Raw genomic sequence first — 21,256 nt, forward strand, 5'->3', positions numbered from 1 at the left:
AGTGCGAGATCTATATAGAGTGCTGTCAGTTGTGACGTCAAATCCAAGGTTAAACGTCACGAGTCTGCCTTTAGCAATGGGCGGCCATGACAGTTACCGTTTTTTTCTTTATGGGAAAACCGCATGGGTGACGTCACACTGGCGCTTCTGACAGCACTCTATAGGCGATTAGGGTTAGGTGTCATCAAAATTTAAAGTAAAAGCGGCGGATGTCTTGTGATTCAACTCATGCTTATAAAGAAAAAAGATGCGGATTTCCATAGGCACATTTATTAAACCTTTTTTGCCTCTTTATAGTTTGGCACTTATAAAATTAAAATTATCTTCAAAAACCGGTTTTTAACTTCTAAAAAAATATTTAGCACAGCAAGTGTCTTCATCTTCCAGAGTAGATACTACCAATTCTAATTTGGCCGATTAGTGCATTTTGACGCAACAACGGTCTTGTTCCAGCTTTTTCAGTGGGCAAACATTCTTTTCTGTTATGTTATGTTAAATCTATTTCAGGTTCCCATAAGTGAGATTTGACTGATAAATCCATTCTATGTCGCAAGTTTTCTACATCGATATGTGATCAAAGTAATCTTCTGCACCTTAGAAGAGTTATACTGTTTACATTTGAAGTGCTTTTTAACGAAGTGATTGCATTGATGATTGATCAAATTATGCTTATAGTTGCCAGTATAGTCACATTGATCGCATTTGAATATCTTTTCACAACAACTGTGAATGCGTTTATGTCTGATCAAATTACTATTGACCGCGCACCCATAATCACTCTCACTGATCACATTTGAAGGGTTTTTCACCACTGTGAACGCGTTGATGTTTGATCAAACCTCTCTTGTTCTTACATCTAAACATGCAGTGATCGCATTTTAAAGGTTTTTCACTTCTATGAATTCCTTGATGTATGATCAAAGTAGTCTTTTTCGAGCATCCATAGTCACATTGATCACATTTGAATGGTTTTTTACCACGGTGAATGCGTTGATGTCTGATCAAAGCGCTCTTCCACTTACTTGCATATTCACACTGATCACATTTGAAGGGTTTTCACCACTGTGAATGTTTTGATGTATGATCAAATCACTCGTGTTCTTGCATCTAAACTCACAATGATCACATTTGAATGGTTTTTCACAACTATGGATTCGTTTGTGTCTAATGAAATAACCCTCGCTCTTGCATCCAAAGTCACACTGATCACATCTGAATCGTTTTTCGCTCAGTTTTTTGCCAATTGGCATTTCTTGGCTATACATTTCCGAACCATACTCAATTGGTTCAGCTTTGAGGCATTCATCGTTAGTATTTTGATAATCATTTTCAACTGGTTCATCTTTCACGCATTCGTTGCTGGCCTTTTGATTAGTGACGTCATTTTGTAAATTAACAATGATTAAACCTAAACCTCAACCATTATTCCGCTTTTCATTGACATGAACATACCTTTTTCAATTCTTCAATGACTGTATTGAGCCTTTCACTTTCCGCACTTAGTCTTTCTGTTTCCTCTCGTTGATGATTTAGCGGTAGTGTAATTTTCATTTTCTCATTCCTCATGTTCAGAATTAAAACATCACACTACGCAAAAAAAAATTAAAACCTGTACATATCGGTATTGGCAGTGATACTGATTATTTCAAGATAGTATTGTATCGGTTAAACCAATACTGATTCAAATTCCGTTTGATGGCGCCACATGATATTTTCCGATATTTTCTTGGTTAAATTTAAACTAATGTATGGCGCTTTTACATGTAAAATGTTCATAGTATCACCTATTTATGCAAAACCCTAACAATATGGCTGATCTTCTACACACAAATTTTACCTTGCCAAAGGCAGGAGCCAATCAGAACTCGTCCGTGAGGGCGGAGCTAAAACTATCTTTTAATAAGCTTAGACTTAGAGGGTCAGTCAATTCCACCCCTCGATTATAGGAACATTAGTGGCATTTGTTTAAACTTAACCACAGCCGAGACTTGCTTTAACATGAAGGAAAGTGTATAATGGAGCAGAAATATTTGTGGGTCATGTGCTGCTATGAACGTCTCCAAGTGTACCTAGTGACAAGTGCTGCCACTTAGCGCCATTTTTCAGAACTGTTTTCCCATTTTATTTGTGTGAGAATAAACTTTTTTTAAGACATAGGGGACACCCAGCCCAAAAAGAACGACCTTCGTGGAATTCCATGTAAATTACCTTGGCTTTCAGTTCCTTGATTTGATCATCTTTGCTTTGGTGGTTGTGGTTGTGGTTACACTCCATTTCCTAAAATAAATTTCAGTTTTATAGTTTTATTGTAAAATATAAATTTACAGCATGGGTCTCTTAAAACAAATATGAATTACAACCTTCATATAATTTCTTTGAGGAGGAAACCGTGGAGATTTCATCGTCTCAAACGTGGTAATGGGGTCAGTTTGAATATTTTTCTCAGTGGTATCGAACACACTTTGGGTCCATTTATTACACATTTCCCCTTGACTTGTTTTCAATAAACATATATATATATATATATATATATATATATATATATATATATATATATATATATATATATATATATATATATATATATATATATATATATATATATATATATTAGTTAACAGTATAATTATTACTGTCAAAAAGAGGGTTGGGGGTCGCAATAGCGTAAGAAGTAAGAACAGGCCTCAAAAACTTACTGCAGTTTGTCAAGTAGGAATGTCACAAATTTATCATTTTGTGATCCTATACCCCACCGATTCTTCTCTGTTGTCCATCTTTGAAAAACTGCATTACTGAGTTTTATTCTATGGATAGGTTCTGCAAAACATAATGGATTTCTAATTTGTCAGACAGTAATTGGTTTAGTTCAATTTTTTACCTTTATGCGCCATAGTAATTTCCAAAGCCAAAATTTCCAAAAGTTTCCTAAGCCTGTCACTGTGATATTTTCCTAAACTAAAAGAAAATTCTAATATTTCAGTTAGTGTTATTATTGTTACTGGTACTACTATTTCCTAAAATATGTTATGAAAATTATTTAAATAAAAAATTATAAAAACAGCAACAAATTCGTGTCAACTTTATATTCGTAAACTAGTAAAGCTCTCTACGACAGCAAAGTTCGAAAGAATAGAGTGCTGTCAGTTGTGACGTCAGATCCAAGGTTAAACGTCACGAGTCTGCCTTTAGCAATGGGCGGCCATGACATTTACCGTTTTTTCTTTATGGGAAAACAGCATGGGTGACGTCACACCCGCGCTTCTGACAGCACTCTATAGAGGTATCTCATTTGTGACGTCAGTGCCTAGGCAAAACGTCATGGGCTTTGGCAGTGGGCGGCCATGTTTGGTACCGCTTTGGTTATATGGGCAAATAGCATGGATGACGTCACACTAAGGCTTCTGAGAGAGAGCTCTATTCAAACTTAGAAAACCATTGACAAAACCGGATGAAACCAATCCAGAAATAACTAGTTGGGAAACCAAAATAAACCTCTCCGAGTCGAGACGAATTTACTTTCCAAACACAGGTCCACCATGGACAAACTAATGCTGAAGGACGGATGGCAGATGGAGAAAGTTGAAAAATACTTCTTGATTCGCCATCTAGCGGCAGATAGTAGCTAACCGGATGGTGGGGGAATCAACGTTCTAACGAGGGAAGCAGCTAACGTCTTATTTTGTCTAGATGGCGCTAGCGTTTTCCGGGATTTGACTCCGCATTTTCATAACCCCCTCCATTCTGGAGCTGTAAGCTTTACATTGGTTGTTTTGTCGCTTAGTAATGGGGGCAGTAATGGGCTGCCATTAGTTCTTCAGTATTACTTCGTCCATGGGTCCACCAGGCAATGAGAAAACCGGAAATACGTAGCTCAAATTGGCGGGATATCGCGAAGGCCATTTGTAAAGGTTTAATCGTTTAATATTTCCCTGTGTATTGTCATAAGTCTAATGAGGACCTAATATCTTTCACTTAAGTGTGTATTTAACTTTCGGCTCACTCTGAACCGTTAACACCTCTTGTAATAGGACCAAGAAGTTATATCAGTATCTCAGAGAGAAGATATAAGATGCCTTTGTATTCGCGCGCCATAGTCCCAGTCCCCCTTTCAAAATACAAGGGGGGACGTAAAAGGAGGCGCCGGGCTATTTCGCTCTAGTCAGTCGGAAATTTTCCTCACTCGCGTCGTCGCGCTGACGTGAGTTTTCAAGAACCAATGAGATGCTGGTTGTAATTTAGAGACGGGGATTGACTGCGGACCTACGTTAGGACTGGAAATAAAGCTGGAAATCTGGCGAATTTATATCTTCTCTCTGAGATACTGATATAACTTCTTGATAGGACACGAAACATGGTCAATTCTAGTTTAAATCTAGGGTATCTTGTTTCATAGACTCAATCGCTTCAACACTTACAGACAGTCTGGGAAATAGCACACTTCCTCTGGTCCAAAACCAGTTTATTAATTGCTTGGACTAGTTTTTTAATTCAAGAAGTGGGGGTTACTGGTCCTCAGGACCAGATTATTAATTGCAAATCTATAGGAGAACAAAGGCTGGGACCAGTCCGGAGACCAGTTAATTATTTCGGGGACTAGGGGGATCACTGGTCCCAAGGACTAGTTTAAAAATATCCTTATTTCCCAGACTGCTTACAGCGAGACGAAGTATTAAAATCCATTTTATGTGGTGAAATTAAAAGTTGCGTTTACACTATATATAAATGTAGTAAAGCTGAATTAAAAAGTAAACACCAAATTTGAAATGTTAATATCAAAGGATGTTCTTGGAATATTGAGATGAAACAGAGCTTTATAGCTACACAACTACTAAAAGAATCGTAATGCCGAAAATTATTTAAAATATTTCCATTTAATATTCTGCAAAAAGGAAATGTTATCGTTTTGTAAGAGATCTTATCATCCTACTCGCTTTATATTAACTTTGATATGCGTGTAGTGTTTCCATTCAGATGCAATCTTCATTACTCGTTCTATATAAACTCTCACTTGTGTCACTTCAAAGAAATAAGTTTATCTTAAATAATTAATTAAATATGAATGATATTAATTATTTTAATCGCCAGTAAATAACTTTAAAAATAGTTAAATCGTTTAAAATAAAGTTGTTTCTATTATCTTTCGAAACTTTGCTAATATTGACGTTTAAAGTGAAGGGTACCCCTCTTGCCCGCTTTCTTCAAATTTTGGGTATATATACGATTCGTTTCCATTATAATAATAGATAATATCGCATTCGCGTGAACCGATGGTGGAAGCCCTGCCATTGGGAGGCTAGACGTTTCTCGTAACCCTAGCCGATCGCCGCGTATATCTTGAAACCAAACGATGACGAAGGAAAAGAAGCCAGAATGTACTGACTGGCGTCCAAGTGGAATGGACAAAAACCTGAAGATGGTGGTGCATAGAAGCTGATGTCAATGTGAAATTGACGAAGAACAGAAGCCAGACTAATTTCCATGTGAAGTGGACGAAAACCAAAACTGGTGGTGTGGGAACTCAAGTAGAATAGCCAGCGGAGACAAACACAATTTTCCAAATTTCCGTGAACTGTCAATGCAGTCCGGAAATTGGGAACACGTTTGCTCCGATACGCAAAATGCGAACGCGGTCACGTGGGGTGTGACAGACACACACACACACGTCCAGTGCAATACCTCTACGTGACGTCATCGTCACTCGGAGAGGTAAAAATACTGGGCCATAGCCCATTGGATCACGCCCTCGACGAAGCTAGAGTGAGATATAGACCGAGTGGGGAAAGGTGAAGCCCCGCCCATTGACATGCGCGGTAACCACTGGATGTTTTACTTCCAACAACAACACGTAGATGGCGGGAAAATCTACACTTTGGCGCGAAATTTAAAATGGTTCCTTTCACAACATTGGTGTTGATATAGATAATGTTACTTCAAATCTTAATAAAAAGGTGAATATTTGTGTTAAAAATATTTCCCACGATGTACAGTTTTAAACACAACATACACATTGTTTATTACTAAACAATAAAAGATTTGGGTACTATATTCGACGCTAAGTTACATTTTTGTAGGCACGTCACCAAGACTATTCTAAGGGAGCGGTAGCTCCCTTAGATAAGGCCTGATGACGGCTTTAATGTATAAGGAAGGTTTTTGGATTGGTTTTAACTTTTTTCGTATTAAGTTTACTGTTTCGAAATTTTTCTACTGAACTAAAATCCGGGCCCTTAATATGTGGTAAAAATTTCAAGATGATCCACCTAATAGTTTATTTTATAAAGCATAAAGTTTCTAAGGGTGGTTTTCATTTCCATAAAATTAATCACAGATTTTGGCGAAAAACTAGAGAATCTCCATAGAAATAACATGGGAAATTTTCCAAACTTACCCATTTTGTAACTACCCTTACAAAAATAACTATACGTTTGACAGATTTGAAAACGGTCTTAAATAAAAGCACCATTTTTAAAGTGGGCGCCAATTTTTGTTTCATTAAGAAAAACAAAGTTCAAGTATTGTTTTTAATAGTTTTAAGTACCTGCTCCGAATTACGTGGTTTACCTTTAAACTGTGGAACTTAAGACTTTTTTTGCTTGGGTTAAGTAATAAAGAAAGTCATTCTAGGACTTACGTCGTTTTACTGCGGATAATCAAATTGGTAGGGCATTATAACTATTACGTGTCCAGCTAATTTAGTTGCGAAGTACAGATTAAACTTAATTAAACAAAATAAGCAATTAAAGATAATTAAACAAAATAAGCAATTAAAGATAATTAAACAAAATAAGCAATTAAAGATAATTAAACAAAATAAGCAATTAAAGATAATTAAACAAAATAAGCAATTAAAGATAATTAAACAAAATAAGCAATTAAAGATAATTAAACAAAATAAGCAATTAAAGATAATTAAACAAAATAAGCAATTAAAGATAATTAAACAAAATAAGCAATTAAAGATAATTAAACAAAATAAGCAATTAAAGATAATTAAACAAAATAAGCAATTAAAGATAATTACCAATTATAGGTAATTAAATTTTTACACGAGTCTAAACTATAACATCTGTTTGTGTACAAGTCTGCGGAATCTGTTTAAGCGCAGACCTACAGAATATTTTTGTGCAAAGGAGTATAAAATCTCTTTGTGCAGAGGCCTATGCAATCATTTCGTGCACAGGCCTATGGAATATTGTTTTACACAGGCCTCTGGAATATTGTTTTACACAGGCCTCTGGAATATTGTTTTACACAGGCCTATGGAATGTTTTTGTGCAAATCTGCATGGAATCCTTTTGAGTATAGGAGTATGGAATCTTCTGTGCACAGGTCTATGGAATTTTTTGTTCATGGGTCTATGGTACATTTATGTGCACACAAGTCTGAAGAATCATTATGTGCACACAAGTCTGAAGAATCTTTATGTGCACACAAGTCTGAAGAAACATTATGTGCACACCAGTCTGAAGAAACTTTATGTGCACACAAGTCTGAAGACACATTATGTGCACACAAGTCTGAAAAAACATTATGTGCACACAAGTCTGAAGAAACATTATGTGCACACACAAGTCTGAAGAAACATTATGTGCACACACAAGTCTGAAGAATCTTTATGTGTCCAAGTGAAAAATCTTTATTTGCACAGGTCTACGACTTCTGTTTGTGCACAGGTCTACGACTTCTGTTTGTTCACAGGTCTACGACCTCTGTTTGTGCACAGGTCTATGGAATCTGATTTGCTCATTTCTATGACATCTCTTTTTGCGCAAGTCAATAACATTTGTTTATGCTCAAGTCTAAAACATCTGTTTGTACACAAGACTAAAACAACTGTTTGTGAACAAGTCTATAACACCTGTTTGTGAACAAGTCTATAACACCTGTTTGTGATCAATTCTAAAGCACCTGCTTGTGAACAAGTCTATAACACCTGTGTGTGAACAAGTCTATAAGATCTCTTTGTGCACAAGTCTATAACATCTGTTTATTCACAAGTCTATGACATCTGTTTGTGCACACGCGAGTGACTTCTGTCTGTGCAAAGGTCTACGGAATATTTTTGAGCACGGGTCTACGTATTATTTTTGTGCAAATGGGTATGGAATCTTTTTGAGCATAAGGGTTTGAAATCTTTTTGAGCATAGGGGCATTGAAAATGTTTGTGCATAACTCTATGGAATCTGATGTGCACATGTCTATAACATCTCTTTTTGCGCGAGTCTGCGACATTTCTTAGTGCACAAGTGTACGAAATATTTTTATGCATTGGTGTACGGAATATTTTTATGCACAATTGTACGGAATATTTTTGTGCACAGGTGCACGAAATGTTTTTGTTCACAGGTGTACGGAATATTTTTGTGCATAGGTGTATGGAATATTATGGTGAAAATGGATTTGGAATATTTTTGTGCCCAGGTGTACGGAATATTTTTGCGAAAATGGATACCGATAATTTTTGTGCACAGGTGTACGTGATATTTTTGTGCACAGGTGAACGTGATATTTTTGTGCAAATGGGTAAGGAACATTTTTGAGCATAGGGATATGGAATGTTTTTGTGCAGAAGTCCATGGAATATTTTTGTGTACAGGTATATGGAATGTTTTTGTGCAGAAGTCCGTGGAATATTTTTGTGTACAGGTATATGACTCATGTTTGTGCACAAATCTATAGAATGTTTTGTACACCGGTCTAGGACATATGATTGTGCACAAGTCTATGGCATCAGTTTGTGCAAAAGTCTAAGGTATGTGTTTTTGCACAAATATTTGACATCTATTTTTGCACAAGTCTATGGTATCTGTGTGTACAGGTCTACAAAATATGTTTGTGTACAAGTCTGAAGAATCTTTATGTGCACAAGTCTACGGAATCTCTTGTGCAAATGTCGATGACATCTTTTTTTGAGGAAGTCTATGAAATCAGTTTTTTACACAAGCATATGACATCTGTTTGTGCACAAGTCTATAACATCGGATTGTGCAAAACCGTCTGACTTCTGTTTGTGTACAAGTCTGTGGAATCTATTTGTGCACGAGTCTACGTAATATATTTGTGCGCAAATCTATGAAATCTGTTTATGCGCTAGTCTACGGAATCTGTTTGTGCACGGGTCTACGGAAAATGTTTGTGCAAATGGGTGTGGAATATTTTTGAGCATATAGGGGTATGGAATGTTTCTGAACAGGTCCAAGGCATGTTTTTGTGCACAGGTCCATGGAATATTTTGTACACAGGTCTATGTCACATGTTTATACAAAAGCCAATAGAATATTTTGTGCATAGGTCAATGGAATCTTTTTGTGCACAGCACAGTTTTATGAAATATTTTGTGCGCAGGTCTAGGGAATATTTCTGTGCAAATGGTTATGGAATAGTTTTGTGCTATGGGTATGAAATCTTTATGTACACAGGTCTATGGAATCTTTAGCGCTCAAGTCTAAGGAATCTTTATGTGCACAAGCATATATAATGTTTTGTGCACAGTTCCATGAAATATTTTGTGCACATCTCCATGAAATCTTTTGTGCATACGTCTATGGAAACTTGATGTGCAAAAGCCTATAGAATGTTTTTTGTACACAGGCTTACGGCATCTGTTTGTGCACAGGTTTACGGAATCTGTTTATTTACAGGTCTACGGCATCTGTTTGTGCACAGGCCACGGCATATTTTTTTGAGCACAGGTCTAGGGAATCTTTCGTGCACAGTTTTATGGAATCTCTTTGGGCACAGTTTTATGGAATCTCTTTGGGCGCAGGTCTATGGAATATTTTTGTGCACAGGTCTATGGAATCGTTTTGTGCAAATGGGTATGGAATCGTTTCGTGCAAATGGGTATGAAATTGTTTTGTGCAAATGGGTATGGAATCTTTATGGAAACAGGTCTATGACTTCTGTTTGTAAACAAGTCTAAGACTTCTGTTTGTGCACTAGTCCGTGGAATCTGATATGCACATATCCTTGACATCTCTTATTGCGCAAGTCTACGATGTATTTTTTGTGCAAGTCTATGACATCTGTTTGTGCACAACCCTGTGACTTCCGTTTGTGTCCAAGTATCCGGAATCTGTTTGTGCACATGTCTACGGTATCTGTTTGTGCACATGTCTACGGTATCTGTTTGTGCACATGTCTACGGTATCTGTTTGTGCACATGTCTACGGTATCTGTTTGTGCACAGGTCTACGGAATATTTTTGTGCACAAGCCTACTGAATCGGTTTGTGCAGAGGTCTAAGGAATCTGTCTTTGCAATGGCCACTGCATCTGTTTGTTCACAGGTCTAAAGAACATTTTTCTGCAAATGGATACGGGATATTTTTGTGCAAATGGATTAGCAGTATTTTTGTGCACTGGTGTACGAGATATTCTTGAGCATTTTTTGAACATAGGGGTATGGAATGTTTTTGTGCCGAGGTCCATGGAATATTTTTGTGTACAGGTATATAACATCTCTTTTTGCACAAGTTTATGACATCTGTTTGTGCGTAAGTCTATGACATCATTTTGTGCGCAAGTCTATGACATCAGTTTGTGCTCAATTCTAAGGGTTCTGTTTGTGCACAATTCTAAGGGATCTGTTTGCGCACAAGTCTACGGGATCTGTTTGTGCACAATTCGAAGGGATCTGTTTGTGCACAAGTCTACGGGATCTGTTTGTACACAATTATATGACATGTGTTTTCACAAGTCTATGTTATCTACGAAATATGTTTGTGCACTCAGGGTGACCACAAATAACCTTGTAATAGTTATAGGAAAATAGGAAATTTACAATTGATTTACACGAAATTATAGGAGACTAGCTGTTACCCGCGGCATCGCTTGAGTGTAGTAAGAACTTCCATCAAGTATGGGTACATTTTACTGATTCGACTAATATTTTTGTAGCATCCTAGGAGCGAAGGCACTCGGCGTCGCCCATCAGCTCGTCGGGACATTTTTTATTACTTTACACGCAGACATTCTATAAAGAAAGGTTTTTAATATCTGGCCGCCATTTAAAATGATGGCAACAAATCGATCCCGAAAGACCATATAGCCCGTCTATAGGTTAAAGGAATCCAATGTACTAAATATTTGTGAAATCGGTTGAAACTCACGGACTTTCTTACAAAGAGAAGATTTGTTACATTTCTGGGCGCTATTTATGAAGATGGCGGCGGATTGGAAAAATCTTTCTTAGTACGCGCCTACTACTTACGAGTAACGTTCCTCCAAATTTTCAACCTTCTGGGGCCAGCGGTTTGGGCTGGGCGATTATTATCAGTCAGTCTGTCAGTCAGTCAGGACTTTGATTTATATAGATATAGATGTATAATTAAAAAAACAGGAAAAGACAAGTAAACTACTCTTGAAAAAATAGCAAAATATAGGTTGCAAATGCTTTGAAAGTAATAAGACAAGATTTACAAAGGAGCTTTGGTTTAATTATAACCATAAGTTCGTAAGATATGTTACATAAATTTGTCACTGTAAACTGAGAGCTTGTCTCGAAGTGACGTAAATGAAACGTCATAGATTCTCGTAAAGCGACGCCTGATGAGGCCCTGTCAAAGGCTTAGTACAGACTAAATAGGAAGATCGAGTAGAAAATCGCGTGTAGTCAATTCTCGCGTCGTTCTCGAACTAGCTCTCATTAAGTCTCTAGTATTTCGAAATATAGGAAGTGTCATGCTTATGGAACGTAATCTTAGAAACATATGCTATAACTTTTAAACCACACAGACTTCCCTGACAAATATTTTTAGAGGCTTCCATAGCTTTGGTGATATATAACAAAACCAAAAGTGAGACACAAAATATCTACAGTTTCAAAAAATAGGAAAATATAGGAAAATTATCGAAATTATAGGAACTAATAGAAAGACATCCGAAAATAGGAAAAATTATAAAATTTAGGAAATGTGGTCACCCAGCGCAGGTCTATGGGATATGTTTGTGCACAGGTGTATAGATTGTTTTTGTACACAGGTCTACGTAATAATTTTTAGCCTAAGTCTTCGGAATCTATTTGTATTATTGCATCCACTGTGCTTTGCACGTGAAAACGACGGGAAGGCAATTTGAGTTGGACTGGGCGTTGAAGCAATCAAGATAAATACTTCTATAATAGATGGTTAGGGCCTTGTTAGTTCAAACGTGGTAACTAATATACGCGCAACACCACAAGACTTAAATGGAGCGCCTGCTTTTCAGTATACGTTTTAAAATACTAGTTTCTAAACAGTTTTAATTCATATTAAGACTGAAGTGACAGATATTAATCAAAACTGTCTTTGTACACAAAGACGCGAAAAAGTAAGAGATAAGTGTAGAAAATTAATTGTTTGAAGTAACAGATATTCAAATTTTCATTTTTGAAGACGTGATTATAAAACATCAATTATTTGAAAAAATTTCTTATCTTAGTTTTTTTCACAAAAGTTTCAGAGAAACTACCTTGATACTACTGTTTATTTTCGAGAAACATTTGCTTCGAGGAAGTTCAAATACTCGGATATCTGAAAAATAGAGCTAGAAGTATTTATTTTTATATTTCAAAATTGAAAATATTGCGAACCGAAAATTACATTCGCCCTTTGACTGTGATGTAGTTATTAGAGTCAAAAGGATCTGTAGCTTTGAGAGATATACAACACGTCAATTTTTGAAACCTCGAAAACTTTAAAATAAACGAACACGTTTTGTTAAGTTTTCATGCTTGTTTTATTTTGTCTGCTATCAACAATTTTCTGCCCATTTTATTCTCCTTCTAGGCCCGAATACTCAAACTAACTCTAAATTTTAAAAAGAAAATAAAATGCATACGTTTTCTATTTTTAAAATGATGCACATGTTTAAGGATAAAACATTTTACTTAAGGAATTTTGGTGAAAAAAACTAAGATAAGAAATGTTTTCAAATAATTGATGTTTTATAATCACGTCTTCAAAAATGAAAATTTGAATATCTGTTACTTCAAACAATTAATTTTCTACACTTATCTCCTACTTTTTCGCGTCTTTGTGTACAAAGACAGTTTTGATTAATTAGCTTATGTCGTCGTTCCTTAGACATTTCGTTTAAGTTTTGTCGTGAGTTGAAATCTCTGCGTCATTTCCACATCTTTTTATTTAAGCCTAGTTCGTTCCAGATTGCTGTTTGGTTGGGTTGCCTGGGATAGCTGTAGCCACTTTCTCCTAAAAAAAGTAGAAGCAGTACAGCGTAATTTTATAGAGTTCAGTCATAAATACTTTTTACCTAAAGCTACTTATAATTATGGACTATTATTGACAATCCTTGATCTCCTCAAAATTAATGACTGAATCATGATACTTTTATTCACAAGTTAGTTCATAATGTTCTCCCGCTCTCGACTCTATTAAATGCTCTTAATTCTTCTATTCCTAAACATTTGCGCAGCCCAAAATACATTTTACAATGGCAGTATAACAATTAGGATGCAAATGCAATTCCTTAACTAGCGTTTTTGATCTTTTTTCGAACAACTTATCTGATGTACATAAAATAATTCGACTGCAACGAAGGTTACTGAATGTTGAAAGATGAGAGAGAGAAAAATCACTGATTTACTACTTTCTTTTTTCCAATTTAAATTTGTACGCGTGACTATTGCATTTATACGTTATTCTCTTGAAATTTTGTATTGAAAATGTGTACTAAGTGCATAATCTCGTGAGTTGTTTTACAACTTTTTATTATACACAATAAACATTCAATTATAATTTTTCTCTGAATTTCTTTGGTAGACATAATAAAGAAACTCTCAAATGCAGTTCCTTCAATTGAAGCCCTATGATGAATAAAAGAATGAACAGCGGAAATGTTTAATAAGTATAGATTTAATAACATATCTTGCTTGGTTGTTTTTGTGATTTATTGTGGCTAATTGCGGGATGAGGAAAGAAGTCTTTGTAAATTACGGCGCATGAAGTTAATTGATTTGGCCAAAAATGTAAATAACCACGATTATGAAATAGAATGAATGTATGTTAAACTTGTTTTGCTTCGGCTATTTTAATGCAAAGTTATGACAATAACAAAAGTAAACTTACTTTCAGTCTGTTTCATTATCGTTTGGTAGCTAAATTGACTCCAAGCACCGCACTTTACAAAACTACTCTCTTCATCGTGGAATTAACTGCGAAAATTCTGAGAAAAATGATCCTTCAAACATAATAGCTATTGGAAAACTATTAGTCTTTCATTGAAAAAAACAAGACATGATCTTGCAAAGACGCAAGTGCAGGTATTTTCCAATTTAGGCATCATCGATCGGTCTACAAATAATTTTAACCATTTTTCCTAACGTCGGGATTAATAATAATACATGTAATCCTTTATTGTTTAGCAGTAAACAATGTGTATGTTGTGTATAAAACATGTTGGGAATTGTACTATAAATTCTAAATTTTAAGGCATCATTGCTCGGTCCACTGATAAATTTCCTAACGTTGGGATTATTTGGGAAATAATCCGAAATATAAATTCATTTTTGTTTTTCTGAAACTCGAAAATGGGCATTTACAACCCATATTTATTTAAGAAATAATAAATTCAAATCCCAAAGACAAACTACTTCCGTAATTATACATTTAATATGGCTAAAATCATGAACTTAGACATATTTACTTTATTATTTAGTAATATACAATGTGTATATTGTGTTTAAAACATCGTGGGAAATATATTTTAACACAAATATTTAACATTTTATTAAGATTTGAGCTAACATTATCTATATCAACACCAATGTTGTAAAACGAAGCCTTTTAAATTTCGCGCCAAAGACCAAATTTTCCCGCCATCTACCTGTTATTTGGAAGTAAAACATCCAGTGGTTACCGCGCATGTCAAAGGGCGGGGCTTCACCTTTCCCCACTCGGTCTATATCTCACTCTAGACGAAGCAAGCTGCTCGTGTTAGAGGCAACAGTAGTCGGCGGGACGTTGCATTACTTCTTGGCGCGAGGGAAGTACGCTGAAAAGGAGACCTCCCACTTGTGTGTTGGTTTCTCTTCAGGAAAACAATGGATAGGTCCATTCACTACCTCCTATATAAGAATATATATATATATATATTCTTATATAGGAGGAAGGGGTCTATTCATATAATAAATCTCAAATACAGTCCTGCACCGCTCAAAAAAGTTCATTTGTTATCTCATAGGAAAAATTTATCGGCACTTGAATTGAATTACCATCTGAAAATTGATATTCTTTAAATAGATTTTATGAATTTTAATATTCGTTCGAATATTAAATGCTTGTACAATTAACTTTCTTTCAATAAATGAAATGGGTCGAAGTTACAAAATCAAACAATTAAAATTCAATTATAATAAAATCAGAGTATGAAGTAAAAAATTTAAATTGTTAAAAATTTAGTAGTATTAACTTATAATGAAGGTTAAACATTGGCATCCTCCACTACTGTTTCTTAACAGTTTTCATTTAGAATTCTTTTGAAAATTAAGTTATGGTCAATGGTTTTGAATATTTATTGCGATCACGTGTTAAGGGTTTGCTGGTAAAGTCACACTGATCACATTAGAAGGGTTTTACTCAACTGTGAACGCGTTGACGGGTCTGATAAAATTACTCTCGCAGCTCACCTAAAATCACAATGATCAAATACGAAGTTTATAAATACCATGAATTCGTTGATGAGTGATCAATAAGCACATCGACGCGCTAACGTTGTCACTGGTCAATGGTTTTGAATATTTATTGCGATCACGTGTTAAGGGCTTGCTGGTAAAGTCACACTGATCACATTAGAAGGGTTTTCTCCACTGTGAGTGAATTGATGTGTGATCAAATGGCTCTTCTGAGTGCAGGCATAATCACAATGATCACATTTGAATGGTTTTTCACCACTGTGAATGCGTTGGTGTCTGATCAAATTATTCTTCTTCGTGCTGGAATAATCACACTGATCACATTTGAAGGGCTTTCACTACTGTGAATGCGTTGATGTGTGATCAAAGCATTCTTTTGCGAACATATATATCCACACTGATCACATTTGAATAGTTTTTCTCCAGTGTGAATGCGTTGATGTGATCAAACCACTCTTTTGCGTAGATTTATATTCACACTGATCACATTTGAATGGTTTTTCTCCAGTGTGAATGCGTTGATGTGTGATCAAACCACTCTTCTGTGTGCAGGCATGATCACACTGATCACATTTTAATGGTTTTCCCCCACTGTGAATACGTTGGTGTCTGATTAAACTAATCTTGTTATTGCTGGCATATCCACACTGATCACATTTGAATGGTTTTTCTCCAGTGTGAATGCGTTGATGTGTGATCAAACCTTTCTTTTGGGTACATTTAAATTCACACTGATCACATTTGAATGGTTTTTCTCCAGTGCGAATGCGTTGATGTGTGATCAAACCACTCTTTTGGGTACATTTAAATTCACACTGATCACATTTGAATGGTTTTTCTCCAGTGTGAATGCGTTGATGTGTGATCAAACCACTCTTTTGCGTACATTTATATTCACACTGATCACATTTGAATGGTTTTTCCCCAGTGTGAATGCGTTGATGTGTTATCAAATTACTCTTGTGCGAACATTTATATTCGCACTGATCACATTTGAATGGATTTTGCCCAGTGTGAATAAGTTGATGTGTGATCAAAAGACTATTCTCTTTGCTGGAAAAGTCACACTCATCACATTTGAAGATCTCTTCAACGTTCCTCTTTCGCATTCGACGTTCTTGATCATTTTTAGAATATTTGTATCGAGTTGAAAGTTCATTCTTAGATTTTTCTACTGAAAGAAAATTAACCCTTGAATATAAGTTTAAATCGAAGTTAGCACAAAAAGCTGAACCCTCTGTTAATTTGTGTCTCCTTGATAGAAATTTTCCAGATAATATAACGTTCGGTTTGTTTTAAAAAAGGTTATGAATTTCCAAAATTTTAGGGGATTATTATTCACTTCTGAAGAAGTTTTATTATCACGAAAATTATAGTTGAATGGAGCCCAGCCAAAAATGTAAATCACTCATAGGAAAAATTTGGAGTATAAATAGTATAAAAAAATACTCTTCGGGCGAAATTTTCAGATGGAAAATCGTCGGCTGTTGCAAGATATCCCTGATCAGTTTTGGTGATCAGTTGCTCACCATGCAGACCTTACTTCATAATTTTGGTTAATTGGTATCACCATAAGTTTATAAGAAATATGCCATTAGTATGACACTTCTAATACTTTCTAATGCTAGAGACATAATGAGAGCTAGTTCGCGAACGACACGTCAATTGACTACACGCGGTTTTGCTGTAGTTTCATCATCCTATTTAGTCTGAACTAAGCCTTTGACATCGCCATAACCAGGCGTCACTTTTCGAGAATCTATGTTGTTTCACCAACGTTACTTAATGACAAGTGTTCAGTAACAACTGAGAAACTTATGTAACATGTCTTATAAACTTATGGTATCACAGTGCAACGCGTGATTCGATAGACTTTTTAAAAATCATTTCAAACCCTGAGATATTTTCACATTTTGCAAATTAATAACTTAGCTATGGTTAAAACAAAAAGGAATATACTATAAGAAGGTATAAGTTGCGAGATCTTACGCTTCTACTCTTACGCCGGTGTCAGTGGACAAGTAAGCCCCACCTCTTTCATGTCCGTCATTACTCCGCCCTGTCCCATTGGATCCCGTGGGTGTTAGGTCTTACAGACACGAATGACGTATTCAGACTAGAGAAAACAAGTTGGGAAAACCAAAATATTACCTCTCCGAGTCAAGACGACTACTTACAAACTTATTTACACAGATATGGAAATGTTTCTTAAGTTAAAATTTATGAAATATTAAAGCAGTATACAAAGCATAGCAAATATACTGTAAATCAGACGACATTTTACATCCAATAATGATATACTTGTACACATTAAAATTATCCGATGGGGGAAAAACGGAAAATGAAGAGATAAAACTTTGGAGGGATATTACCCCAATTTTCTACTCCACAACTGTATGCCCTCTATGTTCAAAGCCATATTCACAACAGGGTTGCCATGTAAACACTATCCTCTCGTTTCACCTCAACGATTTTCTTACTTTGTCAACATGACTTTTAACGTTACATAACACCAAAGCTAATTTGTGGCTACACACACTGAAGGTAAATGCGCATCATAAAAAGCATGAAAACACGAAGCTATAATCCGATTACGATCAGACCTTTCACTGGTCTGGGCTGCGTTCAGCAGAGCTCACCAAAAAAGACAGCGGATTTTGGAAATGTTTACCGGTGAGCTCTGTCGTCATAGCTTTTCTCCGCTCATCCGCGTTTTATAAATGACGCTAGCGCAATAAAGCGTTCAAGGTACCAAGGCTTAACAAAAATTGTATGATAACATATTTATAGAGATACATAACAACTTTTATAATTAAAATTAGAAACTAACATATCTCTTAAAATTCTCGCGCGATCAACTGATTTCACGCCAATTAAATAGCTATAGTCCCATCAGAATCATCAAGCTATTTGTATTAATTCCTCCATGGTTTTTTCGCCAAGCTGCGAACTACGCGTTTTACGTCACGTTATCCAAACAGCCAACTATTTTCTTTGAAGACCGCGCTAGCTCAGCGCTGAGCACCATGACGTCATAATTCATAAACAAAATCCCGTTATGTAGGACACTGTTCACAGCGCTGGGCTCTGCTGAACGCGGCCCAGATTTAAGCCTAATTATTTAAAAGTGTATTTAACTTTCGGCTCACTCTGAACCGTTAATGTCTCTGCATTAGAGAAACGAAAACCAAGCGTTTACTTTTTGGTTCACTAGGCCTATTGACAAATAAAAGTTCATTTGACCAACATAGTAGCGTTGTGCTTGTATTCACTTAAAAAAGGATTATGGTATAAACAGATCTAGTATAGCTTAAGTAATATATAAACATCCATTTTAAATAATAATATTTAAAAAAATCTTTGGAATATCAAAATGAAATAGAGCTTTAAAGCTACAAAAGTACTAAATCCATCATAATTACGAAAAATATTTCCACATATTCACTTTATATTAAGGATAAAGGGAATATTATGGTTCTGTAGGATTTCTTTACACATCAAAACAAAACGAACTTCTAACGCAGCGCACTACTGTAACAACGGACGGACACACACAGACAAAAACATAGGCTGCTTTTTAACTCTTTCCGTATTAATTTTGAATTGAGAAACAAGATTATCTTAAATATTAAAATAAATATAATTAATATTTAATATTTTCTTCGTTAGTTATTCGCCTTATTGAACGTTACATCGTTTTAAAAAAGAACAATTAAACATTCTTGAGAGACTTGACTAATATTGGCGTTTGAAATGAAGCATACGCCGGTTGCTTCGCCTTACTAAATAGGTAGTATATAAGGGTTTCGAATCGCAGCTATGGATAAGAACAGCGCAATTGCGTGAACCTTTGGTGGAAGCCCCACCTTAGGGAGGCCGGACGTTTCTCGTAACCCTGGCCGTTAACCTTAACGATGATGATGGAGTAGAAGCCAGGTGTGCAGACTGGTGTCCATGTGGGATGGACAAAGACTAGAAGATGGTGGGGATCTCATTAGAAGCCAGGTGTACAGACTGGTGTCCATGTGGGATGGACAAAGACCAGAAGATGGTGGTGATTAGAAGCCAGTGTGTACAGACTGGTGTAAATGTGGGATGGACAAAGACCACAAGAGGGTGGTGATTAGAAGCCAGTGTGTACAGACTGGTGTCCATGTGGGATGGACAAAGAGCAGCAGATGATTGTGATTAGAAGCCAGTGTGTACAGATTGGTGTCCATGTGGGATGGACAAAGACCAGAGGCTGGTGATGTTAGACAGGCAATGGAGTAATAGCCTCTAACTGTAATACAATTTTCGAAATTTCCGGAAATTGAGAACACGTTTGCTCCGATTTGCAAACTGCGAACGCGGTCACGTGGGTGTAACAACAGACAGACACACAGACACGTTGAAATTAGAACCTCTCCGTGACATACGTCACTCGGAGAGGTAAAAACCTCGAGCAAACGAAACAGAAAACGGAGGCTTCCCGCGGTTCTGAAAAGGTACGACAGTCTTTTTCAAGTGCCATTAACAAGCTTACTTAGATTGAAGGTTATTGAAATTGTCTGCTAGTTCTAAACAAGCTGGTTACTCGGATTAAAGTCGTTGTTGGATATTTCCCTGTTTTAATGGCCAATGTTTGGGGGGGGGCATATATCTGTAACCAAAGGTTTCACCCCTATGTTCTTTGATACTTTCCACTCAATTGTTCCCAATAAACACGATCCCTCATAATTGATGGACTTTTCAAAATCACAATTTTTACCCGCGTCATTGGGTATATTGCTCAATCTTATTTTCAAACACGGTACCAGAGGGCTTTTCTCTCTCTAGGTACTCACACTTTTTAAGAATAAAATTACTTACCAATTTTCGAACTAGCAGACGAATAGTTTGACGCGCAAGGTTCAAGGGCATCTAAGTTGGACACTGAAGTATCGTTTTCAAGTTCAGGCGATATATCCGGTAAGTCGCTTTCCAGATCAACCGGGGTCATTTCCGGTGAAGCGCAGCTTGGTTCAATATTTCCTTTTTCATGACACTTATTTTTAGATTCCTGTGCTTCCATAGATTCTACAATTGAATCGTTCTCCATATTTCTTTCAAGGGACAATTCTAAATCGTTTTTAGACTTCGACATTCAGTAGAGGAACTCACACTTTCATGGACTGCGACGTAAAATCCCGATTTTCTCTGTTTTAGTAGAAGAATCGATAAAAAATCGCTTGATTTCACCCTCCTTTTAACTTTTATAATAAATTTTTTTATCCATGTGCATTTCTTTTATTTTTGATTAAATTCTAGAAAAACTATATGTTATCAGTTATCTCTTACACCGTTCTGATTTTCTTGCTCTTTGGAGAAATAGTTTACTCTTTTATTTACCGTTTTCCAGCTGTATGGCTTAAACATTTTATATTATTTAAAGTTGTTATAGTACTCAACTGCCCCAATTACCGCCTAAAAATAATCTCTAGCAGAAGGTTTTAATTTTTTAGCCTAGCGCGGCTGGCAGTGGCTGGCAATTGGCATCTGGGGTGTACTATAGCCAACTCGATCATGCGCTCACCTCATAGACACAAGCTGCTCGCAGTCACAGCTGCTACCCGGCTAGTTTTAACACGAGACTGACGAGAGCTAG

At 36.1% G+C, this 21,256-nt stretch overlaps 2 protein-coding genes across 2 annotated transcripts; both read right to left on the bottom strand.

The window, feature by feature from the left end:
- Positions 1–250: 250 nt before the first annotated feature.
- On the bottom strand, positions 251–17,888 carry LOC149621187 (uncharacterized). Its single transcript, XM_089855771.1, has 7 exons — positions 17,620–17,888; positions 2,879–2,955; positions 2,697–2,817; positions 2,361–2,493; positions 2,209–2,277; positions 1,453–1,587; positions 251–1,364 (listed from the first exon to the last, which is right to left on the bottom strand). Exons 2-7 carry the CDS (start codon positions 2,889–2,891, stop codon positions 1,002–1,004), a joined length of 834 nt encoding a protein of 277 aa, XP_089711897.1. The 5' UTR covers positions 2,892–2,955; positions 17,620–17,888; the 3' UTR covers positions 251–1,001.
- On the bottom strand, positions 15,608–20,755 carry LOC149621188 (uncharacterized). The gene is made up of 3 exons (XM_089854721.1): positions 20,482–20,755; positions 16,166–16,804; positions 15,608–15,624 (listed from the first exon to the last, which is right to left on the bottom strand). The coding sequence occupies exons 1-3, from the start codon at positions 20,753–20,755 to the stop codon at positions 15,608–15,610; spliced, it is 930 nt and encodes a 309-aa protein (XP_089710847.1).
- Between the last annotated feature and the right edge of the window lie 501 nt (positions 20,756–21,256).

Source organism: Phalangium opilio, unplaced genomic scaffold (genome assembly GCF_054372755.1).
Source record: "Phalangium opilio isolate 3A_F unplaced genomic scaffold, DU_Popi_V2 ptg000209l_1, whole genome shotgun sequence".
Classification (NCBI taxonomy): domain Eukaryota; kingdom Metazoa; phylum Arthropoda; class Arachnida; order Opiliones; family Phalangiidae; genus Phalangium; species Phalangium opilio.